This window comes from Taudactylus pleione, unplaced genomic scaffold (assembly GCF_031769625.1).
Source record: "Taudactylus pleione unplaced genomic scaffold, aTauple2 ptg000331l, whole genome shotgun sequence".
NCBI lineage: Eukaryota > Metazoa > Chordata > Amphibia > Anura > Myobatrachidae > Taudactylus > Taudactylus pleione.
The window spans coordinates 977,132-1,003,600 of NW_028284732.1; the positions used below are offsets into that span (position 1 = coordinate 977,132).

The 26,469-nt window shown below is 40.1% G+C and overlaps 1 protein-coding gene across 1 annotated transcript in view; it reads left to right on the top strand.

Annotated features, from left to right (window-relative positions):
• LOC148509123 (NXPE family member 2-like) overlaps positions 1–14,203 on the top strand; it is a 112,110-nt gene extending 97,907 nt beyond the window's left edge. Inside the window, exons 4-5 of the mRNA XM_088443547.1 lie at positions 11,716–11,934; positions 13,327–14,203. Of these exons, the coding sequence (XP_088299673.1) occupies positions 11,716–11,934; positions 13,327–13,850 (743 nt within the window). The 3' untranslated portion in view covers positions 13,851–14,203. The remainder of the gene's footprint in view (positions 1–11,715; positions 11,935–13,326) is intronic.
• The last annotated feature ends 12,266 nt before the right edge of the window (positions 14,204–26,469 follow it).

The following is a 26,469-nucleotide window of genomic DNA, read 5'->3' on the forward strand; positions in this document are numbered from 1 at the left end:
TCTTTAACTGATTTAGGCACTTCAACACTGAGTCACATTTATTTATCATTATATATTTTTAACACTGGTGATTATAGGTTCTTTTTTAACCTTCGTCATACTACACATAGTTATTATATTTACTTCACTAATATATACTTACCTTTCTTCTATATAATTTGGCTATATTTAAAAAAAAATTATATGTGAGATATTACTTATCAGTTTAATCATTTTTCCTACGGAATATTGATTAGTGATTTTATTATTATTTAATAGCAATCAAGACCAAATCATTCATTTATATATATATTTTCCAATCATATATACAATTTTTTTTTATATGATCTGATTACTTTTTAGAACATACTATATGTATATTTATATAGTACTCAAGGGATTCATATAAATGCATGGCTGAACATTATAAATAATATACTTAATGAATGGGTCATGATCATTTATTCTTATTGAAATATTTATCACTTCAAATATCTGACAAGTTCTCATGACGTAGATCGTCACTCTAAAATCCCTCTCTCTCTCTGTTGTGACTAAACAATGTGATTGCTCGGATCCAATACAATACACGTGACTGTAATGATAGATGACGATTGGTCACTTATCTGAGATCCCTCTATTGGTCAGTTAGACCACATGTTTATGAGGGACTTTTGTGATAGGTTCTCCAATATCAATATTAACCTGCTCTACGGCAATCTTGGGTTGCCTTGACAAAACCTTTGTAGTGAAACGTATGTCGGCAGGTGGGAGACACACTACTCCGTTGCTATGTGTGTCTCTCTCAAATGATATAATTACAGCATTGGTTCACCTAACTTCGTCTGTGCAGTAGTGTTGTCCAAATTGATTGATAGAAGATCTATGTATTGATGTAATCTGCAACATAGCAGTGCTACTCAGACTGATTGATACAGAGTTCATGTACTGATGTAACATGTGATGTGAAAGTCAGCTATACCATTAGCAAATTCACTAAGCGCAATCTAAATTTATAGACCTAAGGTCTATATACTGATGCAATTTGCAACACAGCAGCGCTACCCAGACTGATTGATACAGAGTTAATGTACTGATGTAACATGTGAAGTGAATACCAGCTATACCATTAGCGAATTCACTCAGTTCCATTTCCAATCTAATGAGCAGTCTTTTGGCAGACATAATAATCTGCAATACATTCATGTTAACATCATTGTATTAGGTTTAATTATTAAACCATTGGTCTCATTTAGATTACTATACCCATGGTCTCTGAGCTGATGTAGTGCTCAGTATTTGATGAAGTATGCGGGCACCAACACACTAAAACCTATCAATCACTAATTGTAACCAATCAGTAATTTATAAGATTATTGCAGCACTGTGTGCAAATACACACCATACTCACTCTTGGTATTAAAGGGTATAAAATACAAATATACCAGTTTAATACATCCTCTGATCGATTTATATTTTGCACTAAGAGTTGTATGTATGAACCACAATGACAATACAGGTTTATTCCTCAGATACACTTATTAGTGAAACTGAAAATTAGTGATTTCTAATACAACAGTGACATCTAGTAGTATTGAGTATGCCCACATAGACACTGTTTTGTGTCTTACTGTTTTGTGTCTTACTAGGGGGTCTATTTACGAAGCAGTGTTAGGAGACAGAGTGAAAAGTGATAAGAAAGTGATAAGGTGCCTGCCAATCAGCTCCCAAAGGTCATCTCACAGGCTGTGTTTTAAAAATGATAGTTGCGAGCTGATTAGCTGACACCTTATCACTTTCTTATCACTTTTCACTCTGTCTCCTAACACAGCTTAGTAAATAGTAGGGGTGTGCACCGGCCACTTTTCGTGTTTTGTGTTTTGGTTTTGGATCTTTCTTCATATTTTGGATCTGGATTGGTTTTGCACCGAGGTAGCTGGATGACTATGCTAAGCGACACGAGTGGGCGGCACAAACACGTGACCCATCTAGGAGTGATACTGCAGTGGCAGACAGGATAGCAGTTTGAAAAACTAGGCCCTAAACTGTACATAATGCAAAGAAAAAAAAGAGGTGCAAGATGTAATTGTCCTTGGGCCCTCCCACCCACCCTTATGTTGTATAAACAGGACATGCACATTTTAACAAAGCAATAATTTTAACGCCAGGGTCTGCCACACAACTGTGGCTGAAATGATTGGTTCATTTGGGCCGCCACAAAACAAGCTGGCAATTAATCTGTCCCTGCACAAACTGGCTCTACGGAGACAAGATGTCGTCCTCATCCTCCTCATCCACCGATTCCTCACCCTCTTCAGTGTTGTGTACATCCTCATCCTCACAGAGTATTAACTCGTCCCCACTGGAATCCACCACCACAGGTCCCTCTGTACGTTCTGGAGGCTGGTCTCCCTGGAAGAGTTGATAATTCATTTTTATGAACATCATCTTCTCCACATTTTGTGGAAGCAACCTCCTATGCCTTTCGCTGACAATGTTCCCGGCTGCACTAAAAACTCTTTCGGAGTACACAATGGAGGGAGGGCAACTCAGGTAAAATAGAGCCAGTTTGTACAGGGGCCTCCAAATTGCCTCTTTTTCCTGCCAGTACAGGTATGGACTGTCTGACATGCCTACTTGGATGCTGTCACCGATGTAATCCTCCACCATTCTGTCAATGGTGACAGTATCATATGTAGTGACAGTAGACATGTCAGAAATTGTTGCCAGGTCCTTCAGTCTGGACTAGATGTCCAAACTTGGTCCTGCCTGCCCTGCATCACAGCCAGCGGTTTGCTTAGGATACTTAAGTTTTTTCCTGGCAGCCCCAGTTGCGGGAGAAAATGAAGAAGGAGCTGTTGACGTGTCACGTTCCACTTCAGCTGACAGTGTTTTCACCAGCAGGTCTTTGCACCTCTGCAGGCTTGTGTCGGCTGGAAAGAGAGACACCACATAGGCTTTAAACCTAGGATCGAGCACGGTGGCCAAAATGTAGTGGTCTGATTTCAACAGATTGACCACCCTGGAATCCTGGCAAAGCAAATGAAGGGCTTCATCCACAAGTCCCACATGCCGAGCGGAATCGCTCTGTCTTAGCTCCTCCTTCACTTTGTCCAGCTGCTTCTGCAAAAGCCTGATGAGGGGAATGACCTGACTCAAGCTAGCAGTGTCTGAACTGACTTCACGTGTGGCAAGTTCGAAAGGCTGGAGAACCTTGCACAACACGGAAATCATTCTCCACTGCGCTTGAGTCAGGTGCATACTCCCTCCTTTGCCTGTCATAGGTGGATGTATAGGCTTGAATGGCCTTTTGCTGCTCCTCCATCCTCTGAAGCATATAGAGGGTGTGCCTCTTACTGAAACCAGTGATACACAGCATAGCCTGTCTTGAAACAAGCTGGCGTTTCTGAGATGCTGCTACTGGTGACGCTGCTGCTGTTGCTGCATAAGGTGATACATCTACCCAGTGGGCTGTAACAGTCATGTAGTCCTTAGTATGCCCTGTTCCACTTGTCTACATGTCCGTGGTTAAGTTGACATTGGGTACAACGGCATTTTTCAGGATACTGAGGACACTTTTTCTGACGTTTCTGTACAGTCTCGGTATCGCCTGCCTAGTGAAGTGGAACCTAGACGGGATTTGGAACCGGGGACACACTACCTCCATCAATTGTCTAAATCCCACTGCACTAATGGTGAATACCAGACGCACGTCTAACACCAACATAGCAGTCAAGGCCTCAGTTATACATTTTGCTTCAGGATGACTGCTGTCGTACTTCATCCTCCTCGCTAAGGACTGTTGGAGGGTCAATTGTTTAGTAAAAGTAGTGGTGTTCCTACTTCCTCTCTGGGATGATGAACAACTCCAAGCAGCAGCAACAGCACTAGGAGGAAGTGGTTCTTGATCTTTCCCTATTTTATTTTTAACGACTTCCAGCAGCAGCAACAGCAGCAGCAGCAGCAGGAGGCGTAGCAATGCAGGATCCTCCGGAGGAATCCCGGATAGGAGAGTCAGTCATGCCAGTGACTTGGCCTGCAGGACTACTTCCGATCCTGACTAAGGAGGAAATTGACGAGGAGGGAGTTGATGGTGTGGTTTGCAGGCGCTTGGATACAACAGGACAACGGGATTTAGGTGTCCCTGGACTGATTACTGATAACGCAAGGTATTTTGGATATCATTTTTAAACCTTACTTATTATAAGAAGAAATGGAATAATTCACACCAATACCAATTTTAAAATAATTGACAATGCTTTACTTCAAAAGCAAATCAATTCTACATGTATTATGGTATTATTGTCAAAGCAGACTTACAATCCAAAAAAAAACATTAGTTCAGCAACCGTAACAAAATGATTATTTGCAATGCCTAGCATAGACTCCCAAGGTGACAGTCAGCCCTGTTTATACTTACAGCCCAGCGCCCCGCGACTCTCTCGACCTGCGATCTCTCCTGCTCAACCCGACTGAACGACCCCTCCCCTTTTTGATCAATCTTTTATACTTTTTCCTCTCTGCTACTGACATATTCTAAAATGACGAATATTAATTAATTAATTCAATATTCATGCGCACTAAACATTTCACTAATTATATATTTTAATCATAACAAAAACCTATAATCTCCTTTCTATGTTCTCAAAATACTGGTGACCGCATATAGGCCAAGGCTATCCTGATTAGCTCCCTCCTTGTTTAGCCAGATCTGAGACCTACTGTCTCCTAGTCTGTTCATACTCAACTAACCCATTATGCTGTCTTGCTAGAGAAGAAATGGTTTTGATCAGTTCTAATTTATACCTATTTCTGTAATTACATTTATACCTTTAGATTATACAATATTAAACAATAATAACTGTTGCTTCAGACACACACCTGCCTACTTTAGAGAGAAGGTAGACCTCATCTCTAGGCCTGAGGCCATTCGACACATGTCGGTCCTCCGCAACTTACAACTAATATATATTCTGAATCATTTCTATGTACTCTTAATTGCAATGAAAATAATGAAAGACATAAGCATGCATATATTCGTGAATTGCTGAAGGAATATGTACGGTCACATATTTCGGCGTTACCATTACGGTCTTAGCTAAAGTTTCTGAACTTGACAGTAACTTTTAATGAACGCGCTGCAGGTGCCGTATAAGGGAGGATGTTCCTAGGTGGTTAACGTCCCTACCCCTACTTATTTCACCTTTACATATGGTACATATGGCAAGACAGTTGTTGTCCGGATTTGGATAGAAATATTGCCAGACCAAAGAGGTGGAATGTTTTGTCTTCTGCCCAGGCATGACCGTGATGGGCTTTTTCATCCCACGGACAACAACTGTCTCCCCCGAAGCCTGATTTAAACAAACCACATCATCATCAGAATCCTCCTCACCAACTTCCTCCTCAGCGCCAGCTACACCAGTATCCTCATCCTGTTGTACTTCAACAGTGACATATTCAATTTGCATATCAGCAAGTGGACTGTGGGTGCTCCTTTCAGCACTTGCAGGGGGCGTGCAAATGGTGGAAAGAGCCACCTCTTCCGGTCCAGTGCTGGGAAGGTCAGGCATTGCAACCGCCACCACACTTGGACTCTCCTTGGGGATTTGTGATATCTTCTTAGAATGCACAGTTCTTTGCTGTGCTTTTGCCAGCTTAACTCGTTTGATTGTTTTAGCGGGAGGAGGGCTTCCATCATCATGTGAAGCTGAACCACTAGTCATGAACATACTAGTCATACTAGTATGACACACACTAGTCATAGGGAAAGACCTTAGCCGTTCCTTGCCACTCCGTGTCATAAATGGCATATTGGCAAGTTTACGTTTCTCTTCAGATGATTTAAATGTTTTTTTAAGGTCATTTTCCTGAACTTTGTCATTTGGGATTGTATGTGGCCTCTACTATGACATTGGGCATCGGCCTTGGCAGACGACGTTGATGGCATGTTATCCTCTATGTCATGACTAGCGGCAGCAGCTTCAGCACTAGGAGGAAGTGGTTCTTGATCTTTCCCTATTTTATTTTTATCGGAGAAAGTTTGGTCCTCCATTTATGTTATATCGATTTGATATATAAGTGCGGCTAAGGCGCACACAAACACAGAAAATATTTTTTTATTTTTGCTGGAGAGTAGTGCACTTTGTGGGTTACACCACCCTTTAAGAAATGAGCCAGCCGGCTCTTTACTTATGGGACACAGGCACACACTTGGCGCTGCTCCTTTGTTGATACACGTGCAGCCACAGTGCACACAATTCACAAACACAGAAAATATTTTTTATTTTGTTTGGAGTGTACTTTGGGGGTTACAGCACCCTTTAACGGTCAAGCCAGCCGGCCCTTTACTTGTGACAAAGGAGCACGCTTGGCGCTGATCCTTTGTTGATGCACGTGCAGCCACAGTGCACACAATTCACAAACACAGAAAATATTTTTTATTTTGTTTGGAGTGTACTTTGGGGGTTACAGCACCCTTTAATGGTCAAGCCAGCCGGCCCTTTAGTTATGACACAGGCGCACGCATGGCACTACTTTGTTGATGCACGTGCAGCTTCTGCGCACACAATTCACAAACACAGAAAATATTTTTTTATTTTGTTTGGAGTGTACTTTGGGGATTACAGCACCCTTTAACGGACAAGCCAGCCGGCCCTTTACTTATGACACAGGTGCACGCTTGGCACTACTTTGTTGATGCACGAGCGGCTACTGCGCACACAATTCACAAACACAGAAAAAATATTTTTTTTTTAGCACTTGTGGGGAGCACCCCTGATGGACAGAGCACCCCCTGGACAACACTACAGCACCCCTTTAGGACTGGGACACTGCACAGGACTTTGGAGTGGACACAGCCCCTATGGAGAACTGACTGCACAACACAGTCCAGCCAGCCCCTATGGACTTTGAAGTAGTGGACACAGCCCCTATGGACAACAGCAGCACAGCACAAAACAGCCAGCCCCTATGGACTTTGAAGTAGTGGACACAGTCCCTATGGACAACAGCAGCACAGCGCAGCACAACACTACTCTGCACTACACTACACTACACAGCCCAGCCAGCCCTAACTCCCACCCTCCCTCTTGACTGTCCACAGCCGAGTGAGAAAATGGCGCCGACGCGGGTACCTTATATAGGATCCAAAACCCGCGAGACCCGGAAGGCGGGATGATGACGTTTTGCCTCGATTTCAGATCCGAGTCAGGCGGGAAAAGTCGAGCCTGATTCGGATCGGCCTCAGATCGGGGGGGCTTGGGGGGGTTCGGATTTCAGAAATCCGAACCCGCTCACCCCTAGTAAATAGACCCCTAGATATGTAACACTGTTTATAATCAGGATACTGTTACTAAATAGATACTATTGTATCATAAGAAATATAACCAGTTTTCCTGAAATACAACAAACTTACAGTGGTTTAAGTAATTGCCCATATCTCCATGACTGGAGTCTAAATCAGACGTACGTAAATTATGTAGATTTAAGTATGACCAACTGATAAATGAACATAAATTGAGATTTTACGACAACAACATTATTTAATAATTTTTTATTTTCACAACATGTTTTTACTTTCATATTTCAGTTCAGGGGTGTAATTCTATTTTAAAGTCAAGTAATAAAGGTTATATTTTATATTTATTACCAGTGCGCAAACAAAGAGGACATTTCTTTTTCTATTGCTGTGATAATTCAATACTGTCCTTGGCAGCACCCCCAACCACCATACGATTAATGACATTTGAGAAATTTCCAATTTGGGGCTTATATGACATATGAAAAATAATTTATATACTAGTGCAGAAGTTTTCCCAGACCCCCTTTCCCTTTATACATTCCTTGACTCTCATTGGCTGCTGAAACACACACATCGCCGCCCAGCGCTAGCAGCTATGTATGTGTTACTGTGTAGTGCGGACCGCAGTCACTGCCATCCGCACTATCTAGACTGACTAAGGTGGACCTGTTTCATGGCCACAGCAACCATGGCATGAGCCCTGATGGTCCTACCCTAGCTATGCCAATGCTTTGCAGCCCTCCTCACAAAATAGAGTACACAGACTGCAGTACCTGTGCCTGGGTAAACATAGGCTGTCTATTGCTATTATAATTAGAACTCTGTAACCAGAAGTACAGAGCTAAAATCTATTGTGTAGGTAGTGCTTTATCTACATAAAGAGTCAGAACATTTTTAGAAGAATACATAGAGGCAACCAATAAACAGAGCAGCATAGGAAACACCTGTTGTTCGTAATTTGAGTGACATAATTATCCCAGCCTCACTCAGGATAGTTTAAGAACATTATGGCATAAATATCAGAATCTATCCTGATCAAACTCCCACAAAGAATTTACAATGTCAATCCATTCTCCTAAATTAGGCGGGCTATAGAGCTTATCAGACTGTAGAAGTGAATTACCACTGCACCCATCAGCTGCCGAGAGCAAAATTCATCACTGCTATATATATATATATATATATATACATATATATAGATATATATATATCCCCACTCAGACCTGCTGCATTTAAAAAGCCTGGCCTACTGTGCCTTCTTTACATCTATGGAGTACTCATTTATGTAAACCTCTGCACAGTGGACAATGACTGACTTCCAAGTTCTCTGTCGTACAACTGTGCTAGACTACTGTGCTCTAGTCTTCTTCATAACCTGCTTATATACCTGGCACCGCACCTGCTCCTCACCTGGCATACTCTTTCTGCCTGTTCATAAAATTAACTACTGTACATCCCTGGGAGTTTTTATTTATATCCTGTGTTTACCTCAAACTAGCATTCTACATTACTTCAAAATTCATAAATTTTTTTTAAGGGTTACCTTAACTTGATCTCTCATATATCTGTAAATTTAGAAACTGCTGCTCCCATGTGGATACATTCAGGTACTGCAGTTTATTTTCCCCATTTATATTCCTGCAGTGTTCAATTCCAAGCAGTTGACTCTTGCAATTAAGAGATTGCTGCCCTCATGTGGATACATTTAAGTGCTGCAGTTGTTTTCCCTCACTTATTTGCAACTTTCAAGACAATACAGTTGTGTCTAAGCAATTGCTGACCTTGTGTTGATACATAAAGATATTGCAGTTGCATCTCATCAATTATATACTGTATCTGGGATTTTTTTACACCACACAGTTGATCATGGTGATTGAGAGATTTTTGCTATTGTGTTACCACTTCTCAAAATTACAATACAACTATTCATCAGGAAGTCTGATATCTTGAATACTTCAATGTTTTCTTGCCTTCTGCCTTTATAATCAATACACCACCTACAATGTCCTCCAAGTTTAAAAAGCACATGCCCACTTTCACAGCTCCAAATTTCTAAAAAAAAAAAGCTGCTTCCATGGAATTTCATCTTATAGTTCAAGCAGCTCTCAACACTCAAGCAAATAGCATCTAAACTACTTTTAAAATTGAGATTAATTACTGAATTTTATCTTGGGATTGCTGCTCTTGATTTTAGAACTGATGGTCGTGTGTCAATAATTGAGTTTTATAGACTCTGGGATAGCATCTATAAAAAAAAAACAAGAGGATGCAGAAAACAGATTTCTCAGAAACAATTTGAGATTTTCTCATCAATCTGTTACCACATCATTATAGTCTATTCCACTGCTGATCTATTAATGGACAGAGCTCACAGGCCACTGGGATCCTTTGCTTCAATTATTTTCATGTCAAGAAATGAATTTTACCGGTCACAAGATCCTCCAATGATGACGTTGTGGGCCTGATTCTATGGTGTGAGTAAAGCAAAAAGAGCAAGTAAATTTGCACCTGAGGTTCTTCATTTTTACCTCTCAGAAGTGGCTAAATGTAATTTGATACAAGTTTTTCTCTCTCATTGGCATCTTAAAAAAATTAAATACTCTAAATGAACATAATCTGTCAATATCAGCTGTTCCAGGCTAATTGTTTGTGAACAATGGACATCACACTTTAACACAGTTCCTCCAGCACTTACCTTTCCCTCTCCTTGTCCACCCCATGTGACTCTTATATTTGTTCCTTTCTTTAATTGTTCTTCTCTGCTTTCTCAAATTAAATCAAAATTGGATAGCCACAATTCCTCTTGAATACATATTATATATTTATCATTGTTATCTGCAGCTCCTCTCAGCAACAAATTTCCTTGTACCATATTGGTTTTGCATGTCACATTGAGTCCTTCTTTATTCATCTGTTCATGGTGATACCATTTTGTGGGACCTACAAAAATCTTAAAGAAATAACTGTTTTGATTCTATTCTCCCTAAAATGCACTTGGGGGAATCACCGGTTATATTTGTTTGTGGTGCAATAATCATATCTGTCTAAATTATATGTTACTCAGCATCCCTGTATGAACATTACAGCAGTGACATAAAGCAAATTATATGTCAGTTCATTAGCCACTGGTTTATCAGTGCTGTGGTGTGCAGTGAGGAAAATGGCTGGGGAGGCACTGGCTAGTATCAGAGCCTGATTTACAGATACATATATATACCCGAGGGTTCATGTGGGCATTATACAAAAGTGCAGCAGTATATAGTGTTGGAAATTTGGTGAGTTTTGATCAGGGATGTGTGGAAAAAGTAGATAGGGGAGGCAGTGCCTCACCGGCCATACACTTTTTACTCCAGAGTTTTTTAATATAAAAATGATTAGAATAATACACAGAAGATATGTATAATATGTTCTTTATATTTTTCTTATCATTTTTATACTGAAAACTCTGGTGTATATAGAAGTATGACAGGAAAGGCTCTGCCTCACCTGCCTCACCTGACCACACATCACTCCTATATAGTAACACATAGTGCATTGAGTTCAGACACCTTTTTCCCCCAGCAACAGGTAGCTTTTTTACCATCATCACTGGTATATTTTAACAGTCCTGACTGGAATTTGTATCACAGGACTAATCCATTACAGCTACTTAAAGTATAAAGCGAGGAAGACACTTCTCTGGCCACAGGACCTTAAGTTTAGGCAAGTATGGTACTTTTTTTTACATAGTACTAGTACCCTTTCACATAGAAAGAAAAGCACAAGGTACACATATCTTTGAGAGTAATCATGTCCACGTTTATATATTAATTTCTTTAATTATTCATTCTAAAATAATTGCTGATTAGTCTATAATAATGACAAAATGTAGGGATGAAAATGCATTTTTTCCTTGCAAGGAAGAACAGAGAGGGCAAGCAAGTATTCATGTAATTGACACAATTAAAGTGGACACATCCACAAGTATGCCTTCTAGTAGGCACATCTCTTGTACTGGAGGGCTAATGCAATGATATGCAATGATTATTATTAGCAAAACTTTCTAGTTGGGTCTGATCAGCTGCTTGTGTATTGACCCCTCCAGATGTTATTACTTAACTCAATAGATTAACAGCTACATTATATGATAGCAATTATATCTATTTGCATTGCTTGTCATTTCCATTTGGATTACTATTGGAATCAATTTCCTTTAATCTTTAAAACTATAAACAACAGATGTAGAGATGCTTGTAATGAATTAAAGTTTATATTAATAATTCACCATTTACATTTATTAATAACAGTCATGATAATATTCTCTCTTGTATATATGCCATTTCATTACATTAATATATTGCTTACAAATAGTTTATACAATATATTCAGTATATTCATTGTTCAGAAAAAAAGCCTCATTTATTTTTTTACTTTCTTCTCCTGCTGAATTACAGAAACTTCTATGACAGTGAGACCAAAATGCCAGACTGGGATGTCTGTGCCTTTTCCTAGTGGCTATTTTCTACAAAATCATTGGTATTCTCTGTTTTGCAACTTATCTACGGATGAACCCTCTTCTCACATTCAAACATGTCTAGCTGGAAAAATGATATATCTGATGGGGGATTCAACACTTCGTCAGTGGACAGAATACTTCCCAAAAGTCCTGAAGTGTACGTACGTTTATTGTCCATATTTCAGCTACACAAATCTGTTACTTTTAATAGATTCTATAAACTTTTTGGTGATTATAACAAAGCAAATGTAGTTTATTAAAACTTGGAAGAAGCTAAGTACTGTACCGCCATCTGCAGTTACATTTGCAAAAGGACAGTTCTTACAAAGATTCATAAAAGGCACTGTAAAACATTTCTGTTCAGGAATGTCATAGGAAATGTATTATTGAGACCTATTGGGAGAAAAACACTCTAAAAATATTTGTATTATTATTATTATTATTATTATTAATAATAATAATAATAATAATAATAATAAGCATTATTCTGTCTCAGCACTAGAGATAAACTGTTTGTTGATGTGGCAGGCAACAGTAGTATGGTAGTTTCTTGCCACTCTTTACAATAGTGAATAGTGGATAGCATGGGGTAGATTATTTTTTCTAACACATTTAATGACAATGACATGTTTACCTGCAATGTCCAGCTCACATATAGATAGAATTTGTATTTAAGCTCTTTGCAGCAGAAGACAGCAACATTTTGACTACTAAATTGAAACCCATCACAGGATTAAGAGATTTAAAAATATTTTATGGACTTTTCGTTCAGGTAAATTCCATTAAAAGATTAAAACATACTTTCCAACATACTTGCCAATATTTAAAAACTAGTATTTTTGACCCATCATTCAGCGGGTTGCTAAGTACTATTCTAAGTACTATGGCTGTGCTGCAGAGTTCCCCTCTTTCTCCCACTCATTACTGCTCTTCCCCACTCAACTCTCCTCTCCCCCAGCAAAAAATGGATGAAAGTGACCACTGTGATGGGTGTTGTTTGGGCTGGCAAATTGCATCAAGGGCTTCCTGCATTGCAATTCCGCAAATCGCTGCATCACATACAGAGGTTGGAGATATGATGACGCAATTTATTGAAAATCATGTTATCATGCCACCTGTCCAGACCATTAGACTAGGAAGTGGGTAGAATATGGAAGGGTATCTACTATCTGACTATCCCAAAATTCTATGAGATCCCTTATAAAACCTTCTATTAAACTTTAAATCACGGATCACAAAAGTTGCTTATGTACTACTATATTATTGTTATACTTTCATTTTTTCATAATCAAAGTTTTTTTTTCTTGGTAATAGATGTAATATTAATTCTAGCAGAACAGGTTTCTCTTGCTCTAGTTAGTAAAAATATTTGTAACTTGTATGTGTAGGTGACAAGTGAGGTACCAATATACTTGTCTCTTTATACAATAGAATGGTTTGACAAACCCAGATTGACAAACCCAGATTGACTAATAGACAGAAGATAAGCTTAATGTATATATATATATATATATATATATACACAGTATTTTATTTTATTTTTTTGCAGCTCTGAAGTTTTTTGACTCTCATGGAATCGGCTGGCACAAAACCATCATAGCTTTAGATTTAACAAATAACATTTATATACAGTGGAAGAAGCATGGACACCCATTTGTTACTAACAGCTACTTCACTATGAAAGACGATTCCTATGTCACAAGTCAAATCAACCAGCTCGGTGGTGGCTCTAACACAGTTATTGTCATTGCTCTAGGACAACATTTCAGACCCTTCCCTATTGCTCTGTTTATCAGAAGACTTCTCAATGTACACAAAGCTATAGAAAATCTGTTTTTGAGAAGTCCAGATACAAAAGTCATCATAAAGTCAGAAAACACCAGAGAAATTAATACTGATGTTGAGCGATTCAGTGATATTCAATATCTTTTAGTGAAGGACATCTTCAAAGGACTTAATGTTGGGGTAATTGATGCATGGGACATGACAACAGCCATTGATTCTTATGACGTTCACCCACCAGAGACAGTTATTCGGAATCAAATCAACATGTTTCTGTCTTATATTTGCTAAACAATTGTGGATAATTTACATGTTATTATTATTTTGTTTACAATTTTAGATTAATACTATACGAAACAATACCCAGACATTAAATATATATATTTATATTATTTTTAATGCTAAAACTATAAAGTTATTATATAGTCATATTTTTGAAACAAAACACTGCCTTTTTGTCTGTAATAGCCTGGACTTGGTGGTAGGGTGAAGACCTAATTGGTGTTAGGGATTTGGTTCAGCACCTCCAGTATTTTGTTAGGAAGCATTGTAGATACATACTTACAATATGTCTGATCAGCTTATAGTTGTCATTTATGAGAAGTGATGGAAAAGAGAGGTGAATGGGTGCAGTGCATGAATTTGATGCCAAGATTAAATGTAGCTTTATTTAAATATTCAAGAAACCGTTCAAAGATCTGTGTATGTCTCTTCTCTATACAGTTTTTTTATTTTTGTATTTGATTAAAAGCTGAGCATAATAAATAACAGTAAATTAAAAGAAATGTGTAGAAATAGAATATGCAAAAATCTGCTGTAATTATCTTTTTACGTTTGTCTCTTGTCTGTAAATATACAGTATATCAGACTATTGAAATTCCAATTAGTCTCACAGTATTATTATAAGGGTTTAATGACCTCATACATACATAAAATCAATCAGCTGAGTAGTAAATATTAGTCACACCCCATCTTCATAGATGTCTCATAAATCAGTCCACAATTGATATAGTCAATCTATTGTTTATACAGAGTACAACCTATTTGTCTGATATAAAAATAACACAATTACTGTATATCTCATTGTAAAAATAAGTGACAGTAATAAAAAATCCAAATGTTACTCAATCCTTAATTGGAAGACAATCATACTACTATATTTCTGTTTTGTTCAAGAACAGAATGAGAAAGTGGATTTAACATAAACAAAACTGATCATGCAGCTTCCGTTTATATAGAGAGATGAGCAGTTCGATTCCGTAAATCCGAACACACCCAAACTTGGGGTTACATGTAGAAACACGTCCTGGCTCAGGTATTCCTGCCTAGTTGTGATCTTAAAATGAGGCAAAACATTATTTTTCCAGAAATATTGGATCTCACATGTTTTATATTGCATATAAGAGTCCCTCCCTTATTAAAAGGTTATATTTCACGCTGCAGTGTGTAGGGACAGGGTGTGGGCTGTAGTTATTGTTTAAAAACACCACTAGGATGCCATCAAGAGTCGGACGGAGAGCTGTAGTAGGTAGATGGAGTAGGTGCCTGGGAAGGGTGACTGCAGGCATCTTTTTCACTGTATAAAAGACTGTATGTATGCATGTATGTATGTGTGTTTGTTTGTCTGTCACACCAGCGAGCAAGTTAACTGCAATCCAGTGCAACACAAACTGGAAACCAGATATTATGTTTCTTTGACCAACACTAGTAGCACCTGCAATCCAGTGCTGCAAACAGATGTTGTATACCATATATAGTATTTCATAGACAAAAAAAACCTTACGATTTCACATGTCTCATTAAGGTTGCTCAGACATGATCTGAAAAGTCACAAAACCTATTGAATTTCTGCCACTCAAACTCCAAAAAGCAATGAAATACAATCATTAAGGCTGACGCCTCAATGGACATGTTCCTTGCGTAATACAAATATGGTATGCCATGACACCATGTGGTTAACTGCAGATTCAGCACTCTCACAGAGTCAATCACAAAATGGTGGAGCTGCTAATTCACAGAATTCAATTTGGAATACACACATGCAGTCTATGCAACTGAGGTCTGAGCAGAACATACAGCTGCGCAGATGGGATAAGAGTTTGGTGCATTTTATTTGCAGATGGTTGGCACAGTTATGGGAACCAGGTTCGCCCCAAGCTACGCGAATATGTTTATGGCGTATTGGGAAGACCTAACCATATGGCCGAATGGCTTTATGGTGGCGAACCTGGTGTCCTGGAAGCGTTTTATCGATGATGTATTTTTTATTTGGCAATGAGATGCAAATTCCTTATCAAATTTCTGCAATGTTTTAAACATCAATATCTTTTCAATCAATTTGATGTTTTTATGTAGTTTAGAGGAAGTTTCCTTTATAGATTTAACTATTTATATTAGACAAGGACAAGTAAACACTAGGACTTTCAGAAAGCCCACAGATTCAAATGCATTCATAGAGCGGACAAGTCAACACCATGCAAATTGGCTTGATGGTATTCCCCTCAGTCAGTATTCACGAATTAAAAGAAACTGTACTGAAAGTGAAGTATGTAAACAACAAATGGAAGAATTATCACAACGTTTCCTTTCGAAGGGCTATTAAAATGGAGTTATACAGAAAGCTAAAGATAAAATTAACCAAATAGATAGACGGGATTTCCTGAAATAAAAAAGAGTGGAACAAAATATCGATGACAGGTACCAATGGGCAATCATAACTCAGTATAGTGTCGCTTTTAAAGAAATAGAAAACATTTTTAGAAAAAAATTGGAATCTTTTAAAGCAGGATACAGTCATTGGAGATGTAATACCCGCGAATACAATTTGTGTGTATAGGAAAGCACCCACACTTCGAGACAAACTTGTGAAAAGTAATATAGAGGAAGAGATAAGACAAAGTGTGAGAACAAAGGGGATCCACCGGTGTGGGAGCTGCCTTATGTGCAGGACTGCGAAATCCGGGAATTGAAAAATTACTGAATTTGTAACTAAGGATCGTGTCTTTCCCATTGTGGAAGTTTATCACATGCCACTCCAGAAATGTTACATGTGTCCATATACACCTTTCCTAAATCGAGCTGTGTCACCAAATTTGCCATGCCTCCCTCCGTCGTGCTCATGCACAGTGCACACCATCGACCCACTTGCGAGCGGACAGCCGCTCGCGAGTGGGTCTGAATCAGGCCCTTATTCTGCAATTTTGACACAATGTAGTGGTGCTCTTGAGAGGTGTGCACTTCATTGTATTTTAATTATCTATTGCACCACATGTTTATGAATTAATTATGTACTATGTCACATTTTAACTAATATTGATTGTTTTATTCTTGTTTTTTAAAGTATTAAACCGGAACCACTTTGAGGACTAAATACATAAATAACAGCATAAGTGAATTAATCACTTTCTACGAGGATCTGGTTTTTCCATTTGTTTTTTCTTCAATGAACTCCATTACTGTAATGGAAACCCACTGTGGAGCACAAACACCATCAAGTTCCGGTATTTGGAACTCAAGCATAGGGGAATTTCCATGTGTTGGAATGCACTGAGAGGAGGAGGAATCAGGTGACCACCAGGTCTTGTGTAGATGTGCGCATGCGCATGGAGCGGGATGTGCCAATTAGCGGCAATAGGTAGCAGATGTGATGTATTAGTTAGGGTATATAAAGGAACTTTATATGCTTTAAGAGCCATGCTTCTGAAGAAGGACCATTCAGGTCAGAAACGCGTTAAGCTGTGGCTCTTATGATGGTACTATCGATGGGGACCCAAGGTGACCAGAGGGATGTGATCGTTGTATGCCCTAAAGGACAGGATTATCCGGAATCCCTGTTTACTGAGCAACTTGGCTACTAGAAACCACTGACCTTTGCTGTGTGCCACTGATGGGTTTTACTGATATGCCTTATACCTTCTATGTTTGTAAGTGCAACCTTTTATTAAACATACAGTTTTGAAAGGATGTCTGCACAATATATTTTTTCTTTTGTTTGTGTTCTCTCCCTACACTGGAAATGCTGCAAGTATAAAGGAAAGAGGAGACACTTTCTTTCAGATTCAGGAGGGATATATTAAGAATTCCAACAAAATCCCCAATTTCTGTCTGGATCTGCAACATTACTGTTATCCTATTGGTGATTATTCTGTTTTTTATCTTTTTTTTTTATCTGTTTTTCACACATGGTGATGAATCTTATTTTTGTTGTTTTTTATGTGAATGTGTCCACTAGGGAGTGCTGTTCTACTGGTGTAAAGATTTTCTTTTGTGTTTAATTATTTTGGAGTATTATTTGGGTGTATACTCTTGTTTACACCTTAATAGCAGCATCTTAGTGTTATTGCGCACTCTATCCACCCACTATTTATTAATTTGTGGCAAGTTTTGTAAAAAAATCCAAATCTAAAGCCAGTTACGGCAGGTTTGGCAAACCAAATCGAAAACTGGACGACGAATCAGAGCCAAATCCAAATCCAGCAAAAATGGTCCAGCGCACATCCCTAATATATATAAATATATATATATATATATATATATAATGCACTAGTGATAGCCATTACTAGTTTCCAATGGAATCCGCTGTCATATTGCAGTTGAGAAACTGATGCAAATTGACCATGAACAAATGGAAACCGAACACAAACTGATCAACACTTTTGGAGCTTTTCTATTAGTTTCTACCTAACACATGCTATTCTGCCATCACAAACCTCTATGAAACACTGGAAAGTGCCAAAAACTGATGTCAGTATGTATTAAGGTGGTTGGAGAGAGTTTGGAGGTGGTTAATGGGTTTTAATAGTGTTTGGAGGACTTTTACGGCAATATCTGACTAGAGGTGTGTGTCTTGTGTCAAATTTATATTTAAGTCTTGTAAGTGTTGTGAGTGTGTTTGTGGTGTGCTTGGATGTAGTGCTAGTATAGGTTCTCTGTTTCTGTGTTTGTTGTCTGTTTGTTTGTTCTGTGTATGGACGATAGGAGAGATACTGGAGAGGAGGAAAGGTAGCCAGCAGTGGAGGAGGAGGCTCAGGGGGTTGAGAGGAGAAAGGAGAGGAGTTTGTGGTAGTAACATTTGGTTCTTCTATAAAGAAAATATTGCATTAGTCTCCACAATTATCCCGTTATGACTTAGTTCTAAGAACAAAGCTGCCAAAACTCTTAGAGTAGACATAAAATCCATCTCTGGAATAATGAGCCTAATGTAGAGAAATCCTTTATATAATATTTTTACTAGGGGTGCCAATTATTGCAGATGGATTATTCAATAATAATACATATATGCTATATTTTATATAATTATAAATATAGATTAATTTAACATACATTTTATCACATTATATATATATATATATATATATATATGAAATGTAATACCCCACTATGCAAAGTATTATGCCTAATACTGTGTGGACAATTCCCAGCAGCCTCTGCAGATGCTGAGGTTAGGAGCAGGTCACATGACGAGTGTCAGGCTGGTGTAAGTTGGAAGGGAGCAGCAGTTGGCAGTTGCAGTTCGTGAGGCAGCTGAGTGTAGACAGGTCCCCGCAATGACCATGCTTACCATTAACGGCAGCAAACTCCCTCAGTAATGGGCGGAGTGTGAGGTAAAGGTGGCGGTCACATCTGAGAGCAGTGTAGAGCAGTCAAAAGGCTTCCTCTGCCATCTGGTGGAGACAGGCTGACAGAGGTGTGCCCGGCATCACCAGGAGGTCCAGCACGAATGGAGCAGCAGATAAGCAGATAAGTGGCTGGTCGAGTCAGTTGTACCGGATGTGAGACTCTCAAGGGTACAGAGAGCCAGACATGCACCACCTACTTATTCGCCCACCAATCTCAGTCTCACACAGACAGCACCAGTGCTTTAATTAGCAGTACTGCCTCAGTACAACATTTAACTGTGAGCCTCCATTAGGAACATATTGCTGCCTGATAGCGTGAGAGTCACAGCAGAAGCAAAGACTAGCCTATAGACTGTAGGTTACACCTTTATTAGAGGGCAACTGCCTGTTACTTGCAGAAATCATAAGAAAGAAAAAACTGTGGATAACAGCCTTGAGGTAGATTAAAGCACTGTTTCTCCAGGAAATCGGCCCACCCAGGAGCTAATAAATAGCTAGGAGTCCAAGGGATGACTGAGAGAAACACATGTAGTGAAGATAGACTGCTATTAAACAGCTACAAATAATCTAAATCTTTAGTGTTACACAGTACAATCCATTCAAGTTGTTATTATTTCAAGATGAATTGTATTCAGTTGCCAGGCATAATCCTTAGTAGGAGATTGTAATAGTAACATAAAGTGAAGCGCACTAAGAAAAATTGTAGAATATAACAGATTGTTTCTCAGCAGCAAGAGATCTGCTCAGAATAGTGTACACTGACAACGAAAAAAAAGGCTTTTGACAACCTGGGCAACAAGTAGTGCACTTTTAGTGCACTAAATTAGACAGCACTGAACTGTGAACCTTAGTGATGTTTAACTAGTTGAAACAGGGGATTTGCAGCAGAAATGAATTATAGCTATCTATATATAATATAGGTACATAAGTTAGAAGTTGATAGCATAGATAGGGTAATGTGTTGTAATCGTAATAGTAATGTGAATTAATAGCAATTGAATAAATTGTATATATATATATATATATATATATATATATATACCTTGACAAAGGTCCATGCACAGGACCGGAACGTTGGATTTTGATATGTTGTAACATTTTTACTGAGATGCAATAAAGAGATGTTTTTAAGAAGACTGGTGAGTGCTACCCCCCCCTTTCTTTCTACTTTTGCATGAAGAGGATTATTGTGATCCCATATGGATGTGTCACCCCAGCAATTTATTATTGAAGACGAGAGTGTGGACCTATTTGGACTATATACATATATATATACAGTCAGGTCCATAAATATTGGGACATTGACAGAATTTTCAGATTTTGGCCTCTATTCACCACCAGAATGGCTTTGAAATGAAACAAACAATATGTGATTTAACTGCAGACTTTCAGATTTAATTTGAGGGTAATTACATCCAAATCAGGTGAACGGTGTAGGAATTACAACAGTTTCTATATGTGCCTCCTACTTTTTAAGGGGTCAAAAGTAATGGGACTGTCAACTCAAAAGCTATTTCATGGACAGGTGTGGGCTATTCCCTTGTTATTTCATTATCACTGCTTGAATTGAGGCCCTGCTTGTCTCACACCATATCTGGTACGAGTGCATTGTAGCACCATTTGCATTGTATAAATCAAATAAAAGGTTTTACGCTATATTATTCTCCTCTTCTACTCTATATACTCTTTGGGAGTGTTACTTCCTAAATGGGATTATTTGGGGGAACATCATTGCAACCAAACCTATTGACAGACCAAAAGCACAGTATGGATAAAAACTAAACGAAATATTAAGAATTTATGATAACGGATTCTGTGTGGGATTATTTTACGTTTGGACCTTTCCATTTTTTTGTTTTAAGCACTTATATGAGTCACCTATATTTTGTTCTTACATATATTTATACTAGGGGTGAGCGGGTTCGGATTTCTGAAATCCGAACCCCCCCGATCCGAGGCCGATCTGAGGCAGGCTCGACTTTTCCCGCCTGACTCGGATCTGAAATCGAGGCAAAACGTCATCATCCCGTTTTCAGGGTCTCGCGGGTTTTGGATTCTATATAAGGTACCCGCGTCGGCGCCATTTTCTCACTCGGCTGTGGAGAGTGAAGAGGGAGGGTGAGAGTTAGGGCTGGCTGGGCTGTGTAGTGTAGTATAGTGTTGTGCTGTGCTGCTGCTGTGTCCACTCCTCCAAAGTCCATAGGGGCTGGCTGTGTTGTGCTGCTGTTGTCCATAGGGGATGTGTCTACTCTTCCAAAGTCCATAGCGGCTGGCTGTGTTGTGCTGCTGTTGTCCATAGGGGCTGTATCCACTCCTCCAAAGTCCAAAGGGGCTGGCTGGACTGTGTTGTGCAGTCAGTTGTCCATATGGCAGTGTCCCAGTCCTAAAGGGGTGCTGTAGTGTTGTCCAGCCGGTGCTCTGTGAATCAGGGCTGCTCCCCCCAAGTGCAAAAAAAAGAAATATTTTTTCTGTGTTTGTGAATTGTGTGCACTGTGGCTGCACGTGCATCAACAAAGGAGCAGCGCCAAGCGTGCACCTGTGTCCCATAAGTAAAGGGCCGGCTGGCTTGTCCATTAAAGGGTGCTGTAACCCCAAATTTCACTCCAAAAAAAAAAAAAATTGTGTTTGTGAATTGTGTGCGCTGTAGCCGCACGTGCATCAACAAAGTAGCGCCAAGCGTGCGCCTGTGTCATAAGTAAAGGGCTGGCTGGCTTGACCAATGATCCCCAGGCAGATATTATAGGTTGACAACTTAATGATCATAATGTTTATGAATTATTGTATGAAGACCCTATGGCCAATTTAAAAAAAGTAGATGCAGTATTAACAGAGGCAGTGTGCACGCATCATGCCGTGAGATTACCAGCGGCAGCATACACTATGCCACGCTATGGCGCACCATGCGTTTGCACCATGGTGCGATTTTCTGCGTATGAAGCAAAGATGTAGCAGGACACACCTGTTCAAATGGCTTTGATAATAGTGTCCAGTAATACCAATTTTTTATTTGGTGCCAAAAGTGCATAAAAATCTGATGCATCCACCTGGGATGCTGCCTGATGCTGCTCCGTCCCATACAGTCATAACCTGTCAATCGGGCTGCAGCATCTGGGCACTGTGAGCGGGCTTGCAGAAACAGAACTGCACATGTGCAGTACAGATCCTGCGCATGCACAGATCTTGAAACATCACAGTTGTATCATACTTACCGACTTTCTGGCTGTCCCCTCCAGGAGGGGGCAGCTAGGTCAGTGCAGCAGACGGAATGGCGGTGGCATAAGTGGGCAGTGCGAGGGCGTGATGGTATTTTAAAGCAGGGGGCAACAATGAAGCAAATTAGGGTGCGTGCGGGGTAGTGGGGGGGGGCAGCAGCCAACCCGGGAGAGTTGCCTGCTCTTGTAGGGGGCTGGGAGCACCACCCGAGTTTCGGGAGGCTCCTGGCTGAATCGGGAGAGTAGGCAACCATGAGTTGTACCATGTGTTGAATGGCATAAGTGGGCAGTGCAAGGGCGTGATGGTATTTTAAGGCAGGGGGCGGGGCTGTAATGAAGCGAATTAGGGTGTGCGCTGGGTAGCGGGGGGGGGGCAGCAGCCAACCCGGGAGGGGGCTGGGTGCGCCACTCAAATTTCGGGAGGCTCCTGGTTGAATCGGGAGAGTAGGTAACCATGAGTTGTATGCAAACTGTAAATCAGGCCCTATACTGTATTTGCTAAGAGTCACATAAAAATCTTCTGGTGCCCCAGTGATTTCTGAACCAGTATGTGCAGTATGTGCTTTCCAGCTCATCTCTCAATTAGTCCTGTTGCAGTTTGCCTTAATATTACAGGACAAAATTCAGCTCAGCAGCCTGCTGTACATTCTGCCTCTTACCTACACTACTATTAAACTGCAAGAGTAGGAGCTTCGTCAAGCCGCCTAGCTTCATACACTCTCCTAATACATAAGTCAACCCTAAAGAGTTTATCAACTCTTCCTTCTTTACATCTATGGAATGCCCATTTATGCTAGCCTCTCCACAATGAGCAATGACTGACTTTCAAGTTTACCGTCACAGAACTGTAGTAGACTACTGTGCTCTTCTTCATAGCCTGCTAATCTCCCAGGCACTGCACCAGCTCGCCCACTTGGCATACTCTTTGCACCTGTTCCTAGTTTTTAACCCTGGGAGATTTTATTTACATACTGTATATCTGTATAAGAAAGACCTCTGACCAGTCACAGCTCCCCAGAGTTACCAGTGAGGCAGACAGCTGTATCATGTAATTAACACAGAATAAGTCTGAGAAATAGGGATTCACTATCAAGAATTTGGTGTTATATTTTCCATAATTATTTTTTCCAAGCCAGGGGTATGGTGGCCTGCAATTGCTATGTGATAATGCCTTTACAATGTTTAATCGATGCTGGAGAAATTTATTTTTGTAGAAGGATATTGAGTCCAAGCTTAGCTGTAAAAACATTAATCTATTTATTCCAGAGCATCAGAGCACACTTATGAAAGGTGCCTGAGGGCTAGTACAAATACATGTTACACTTATGCCATATTTGTAATACCCCGTCACATCAAAATGCCAGGTCCAACCCAGGTTTTTAAACATGATTCCAACCCATATCAAACCCCTTTCACACTGCACCTTGGACTGGGTTATTCCCGAGTAGACCCATTCACACTGAACCCGTGTCACCACCGCAAAACTTGTGCATGTCATTATAAATGGATGTTTTTCAGGCTCACAAAGATGAGGTTATAAACAGCTGATCCAAAGCCGCCAATCACCTCATTTTAGGCATCACCCGGGTCGCGCCTTTAACACCAGGTTGCGCCTTTCACACTGAATTGTTACCCCAGTCAGTGTCAGGTTCAACCCTGGTAGCTACCAGGGTCAGATTGTCGGATAACATAACCCGGGTAGACCGTTTCACACCAAACCTGGCAATAACCCAGGTTAAAGTTTAGGTGTGAAAGTGGTATATGTTTATACTGGTATGCAATTGCATCTGCAGATGGCCTGAACTCAACATGTGAATGTAAATATGCAATTTTTTCTTGCAGCTTTTAAGAGCTTATTTTTTGTGCCTAAAGCAGCATACACACTTGGTGATTAGGAAACACAGTACGATTACGACATCGTACAGTACAGTCATTCCTGATCACCTGTAGTGCCTACACTGAACGATATGTTGTTGAGTGTAGGCACCCTCCCTCATCCTTGAACATGGCTATTTGTCGTTATCAGCAGATTGACCTGCATGTTCAGGTGATGATAGATGTCGGAAACGACCAGCGGGATAACGCATATCTGGTCATTTCCGACATTATAGTGCATGATTAATGAGCGATTGAACGATTACAATGTCGTAATCGATCAATCGCACATTAATATCGCCAGGTGTGTACGCTGTTTAACTCAGCAAGGGCTTGGTGGAAAAGGTTTATTGTCTATTAAGTTTCTAATCCAGATATTCTAGACTAGCAAAACAGTTTTCAGATCCAGAAGTACATTTAGTTCTTTTGGGATCCAGGGTACTATTATCAGAGGGACATGTGATAGGTATAATAGGTCTCATTATCTATGACAGAGGAAGGCAATGTATTTCACTTTGGGTCATACTTGCCGACAATCAGCTCCAGCCTTCCGGGAGGGAGCTGATTGTCGGCTAATAGCGAGAGGCAGGGCCGGCCATTGGGGGCGGAGCCGGGGTGACCATTTTGTGTCACACTGGGGGCGGAGCCGCACAATTGCATCATCGTGCCTCCGCCCCCTCTTCACAATGCCGTAATATTCGGCATTGTGAAGCAGGGGGCGGGGCCACGATGACGCGATTCTGCGCGAATCGCATCACTGGGCCCCCCACTGCGGGTATTTCTGTTTTTTTTCAGGGGGGAGGTGGGGAGGGTCGGAGACTTCCGGGAGGCTTGTCTGCCTTTCCGGGGGGCCGGGAGCGGCACCCGAAAATCAGGAAGCTCCCGGCCAAATCGGGAGGGTAGGCAAGCCTGCTTTGGGTGTCAGACCATCGAACTTCGAAAGCAAATAAAATTTTGTCATGCCACCCCATTAGAAGCATACAGTAGGAGACATGCAGTTCCGCCTTTATGAGCTGAATGGCATGAAGCAGGACAGATCTTCTAACTGTCCTTGCAGTCAGACCAAAGTCCTGATTAAGCAGGTAAGACTGCCCCACCAGATTCAGGACAGTTAGTAGAATGTTCTGCTCTCTCCTACCTGCTCTGTAGCTGTCACTACTTGCGGCCCTTCTAGTCCTAAGTTCATTTGGTGATGGTCATGGTCCTGGAATATTGGGGCCCTCTTTGGAAAAATTGGATACATAAAACATGGGCAACCTAACAATGAGTGTATATTTTTCTCCTCAACAAGCCCTGAAGTTTAATCAAAACCACAGATGCTTTAAGAATTAGGTTTCCATTCCTGCAACAAGTCCTGTGGTTCATATTTAATAAACAGGCCCACCCCTAAAAAACAGCCCTGACAATAAATAACTAGCACTCAAAGTTAACACAGAAACCTCTTTTCAATCAAACTGCCTTTACATTAACAAATGAGAACAATGAATATTTAAATACTCTTCTCCTCCCTAAATCCAGCCCGTCACCGAGGAATACATAGAAAGTCTAATCTATCCCACCCCACAGTAATTCCTTAGGAGCTCTACCTCCCGCACTTACCTTCTTTCTTTGGTGCACAGCGTTGGAGAGGCAAATTCTTCTATTTGACTCACTTACTCCCAGGTGTCTTAACAGCACTGTACATCAGGTCGGTGCATGCAAGTCAGGTAGTGCACGCTATCTCACAGGAGAGATGTTCAGCCAATTGAAGAAGAGAGTGGTGGGCGCACTTAGACTATGTTGAAGTTAAGGAAGGAATGGATTTCAGAGGTGCCCAAATTTAATTACTGTGATCAAGTAATATCTGCCTTGATAATATGCTGTGTTATCAAGGTATAAGTCTATACTTATCAGAAAGTGTCCATTATTTGCCTGTACAATATGATTTTTTTTATCAAATTGACAGAATACTGTATGCTGGAATGACGTTATCATAATTCATCCAGATCAAGGTGGATTTGACAGGGTAATGCAGAAAACTTGTTCAAATAATATCCACCATCTGAAAATGTGTTAAAATATTGTTTGACCCAGAAGTTCAAGAACCCATTCTTGTGTTGTCATTGGTTATTCAGTGCATCATCTATTCTTAGCACTCACATAAGTGCAATTTGCTCATCTGTGTACATGAGGAAATTGCCCACTGACCCAAATGTTTGGCAGGGT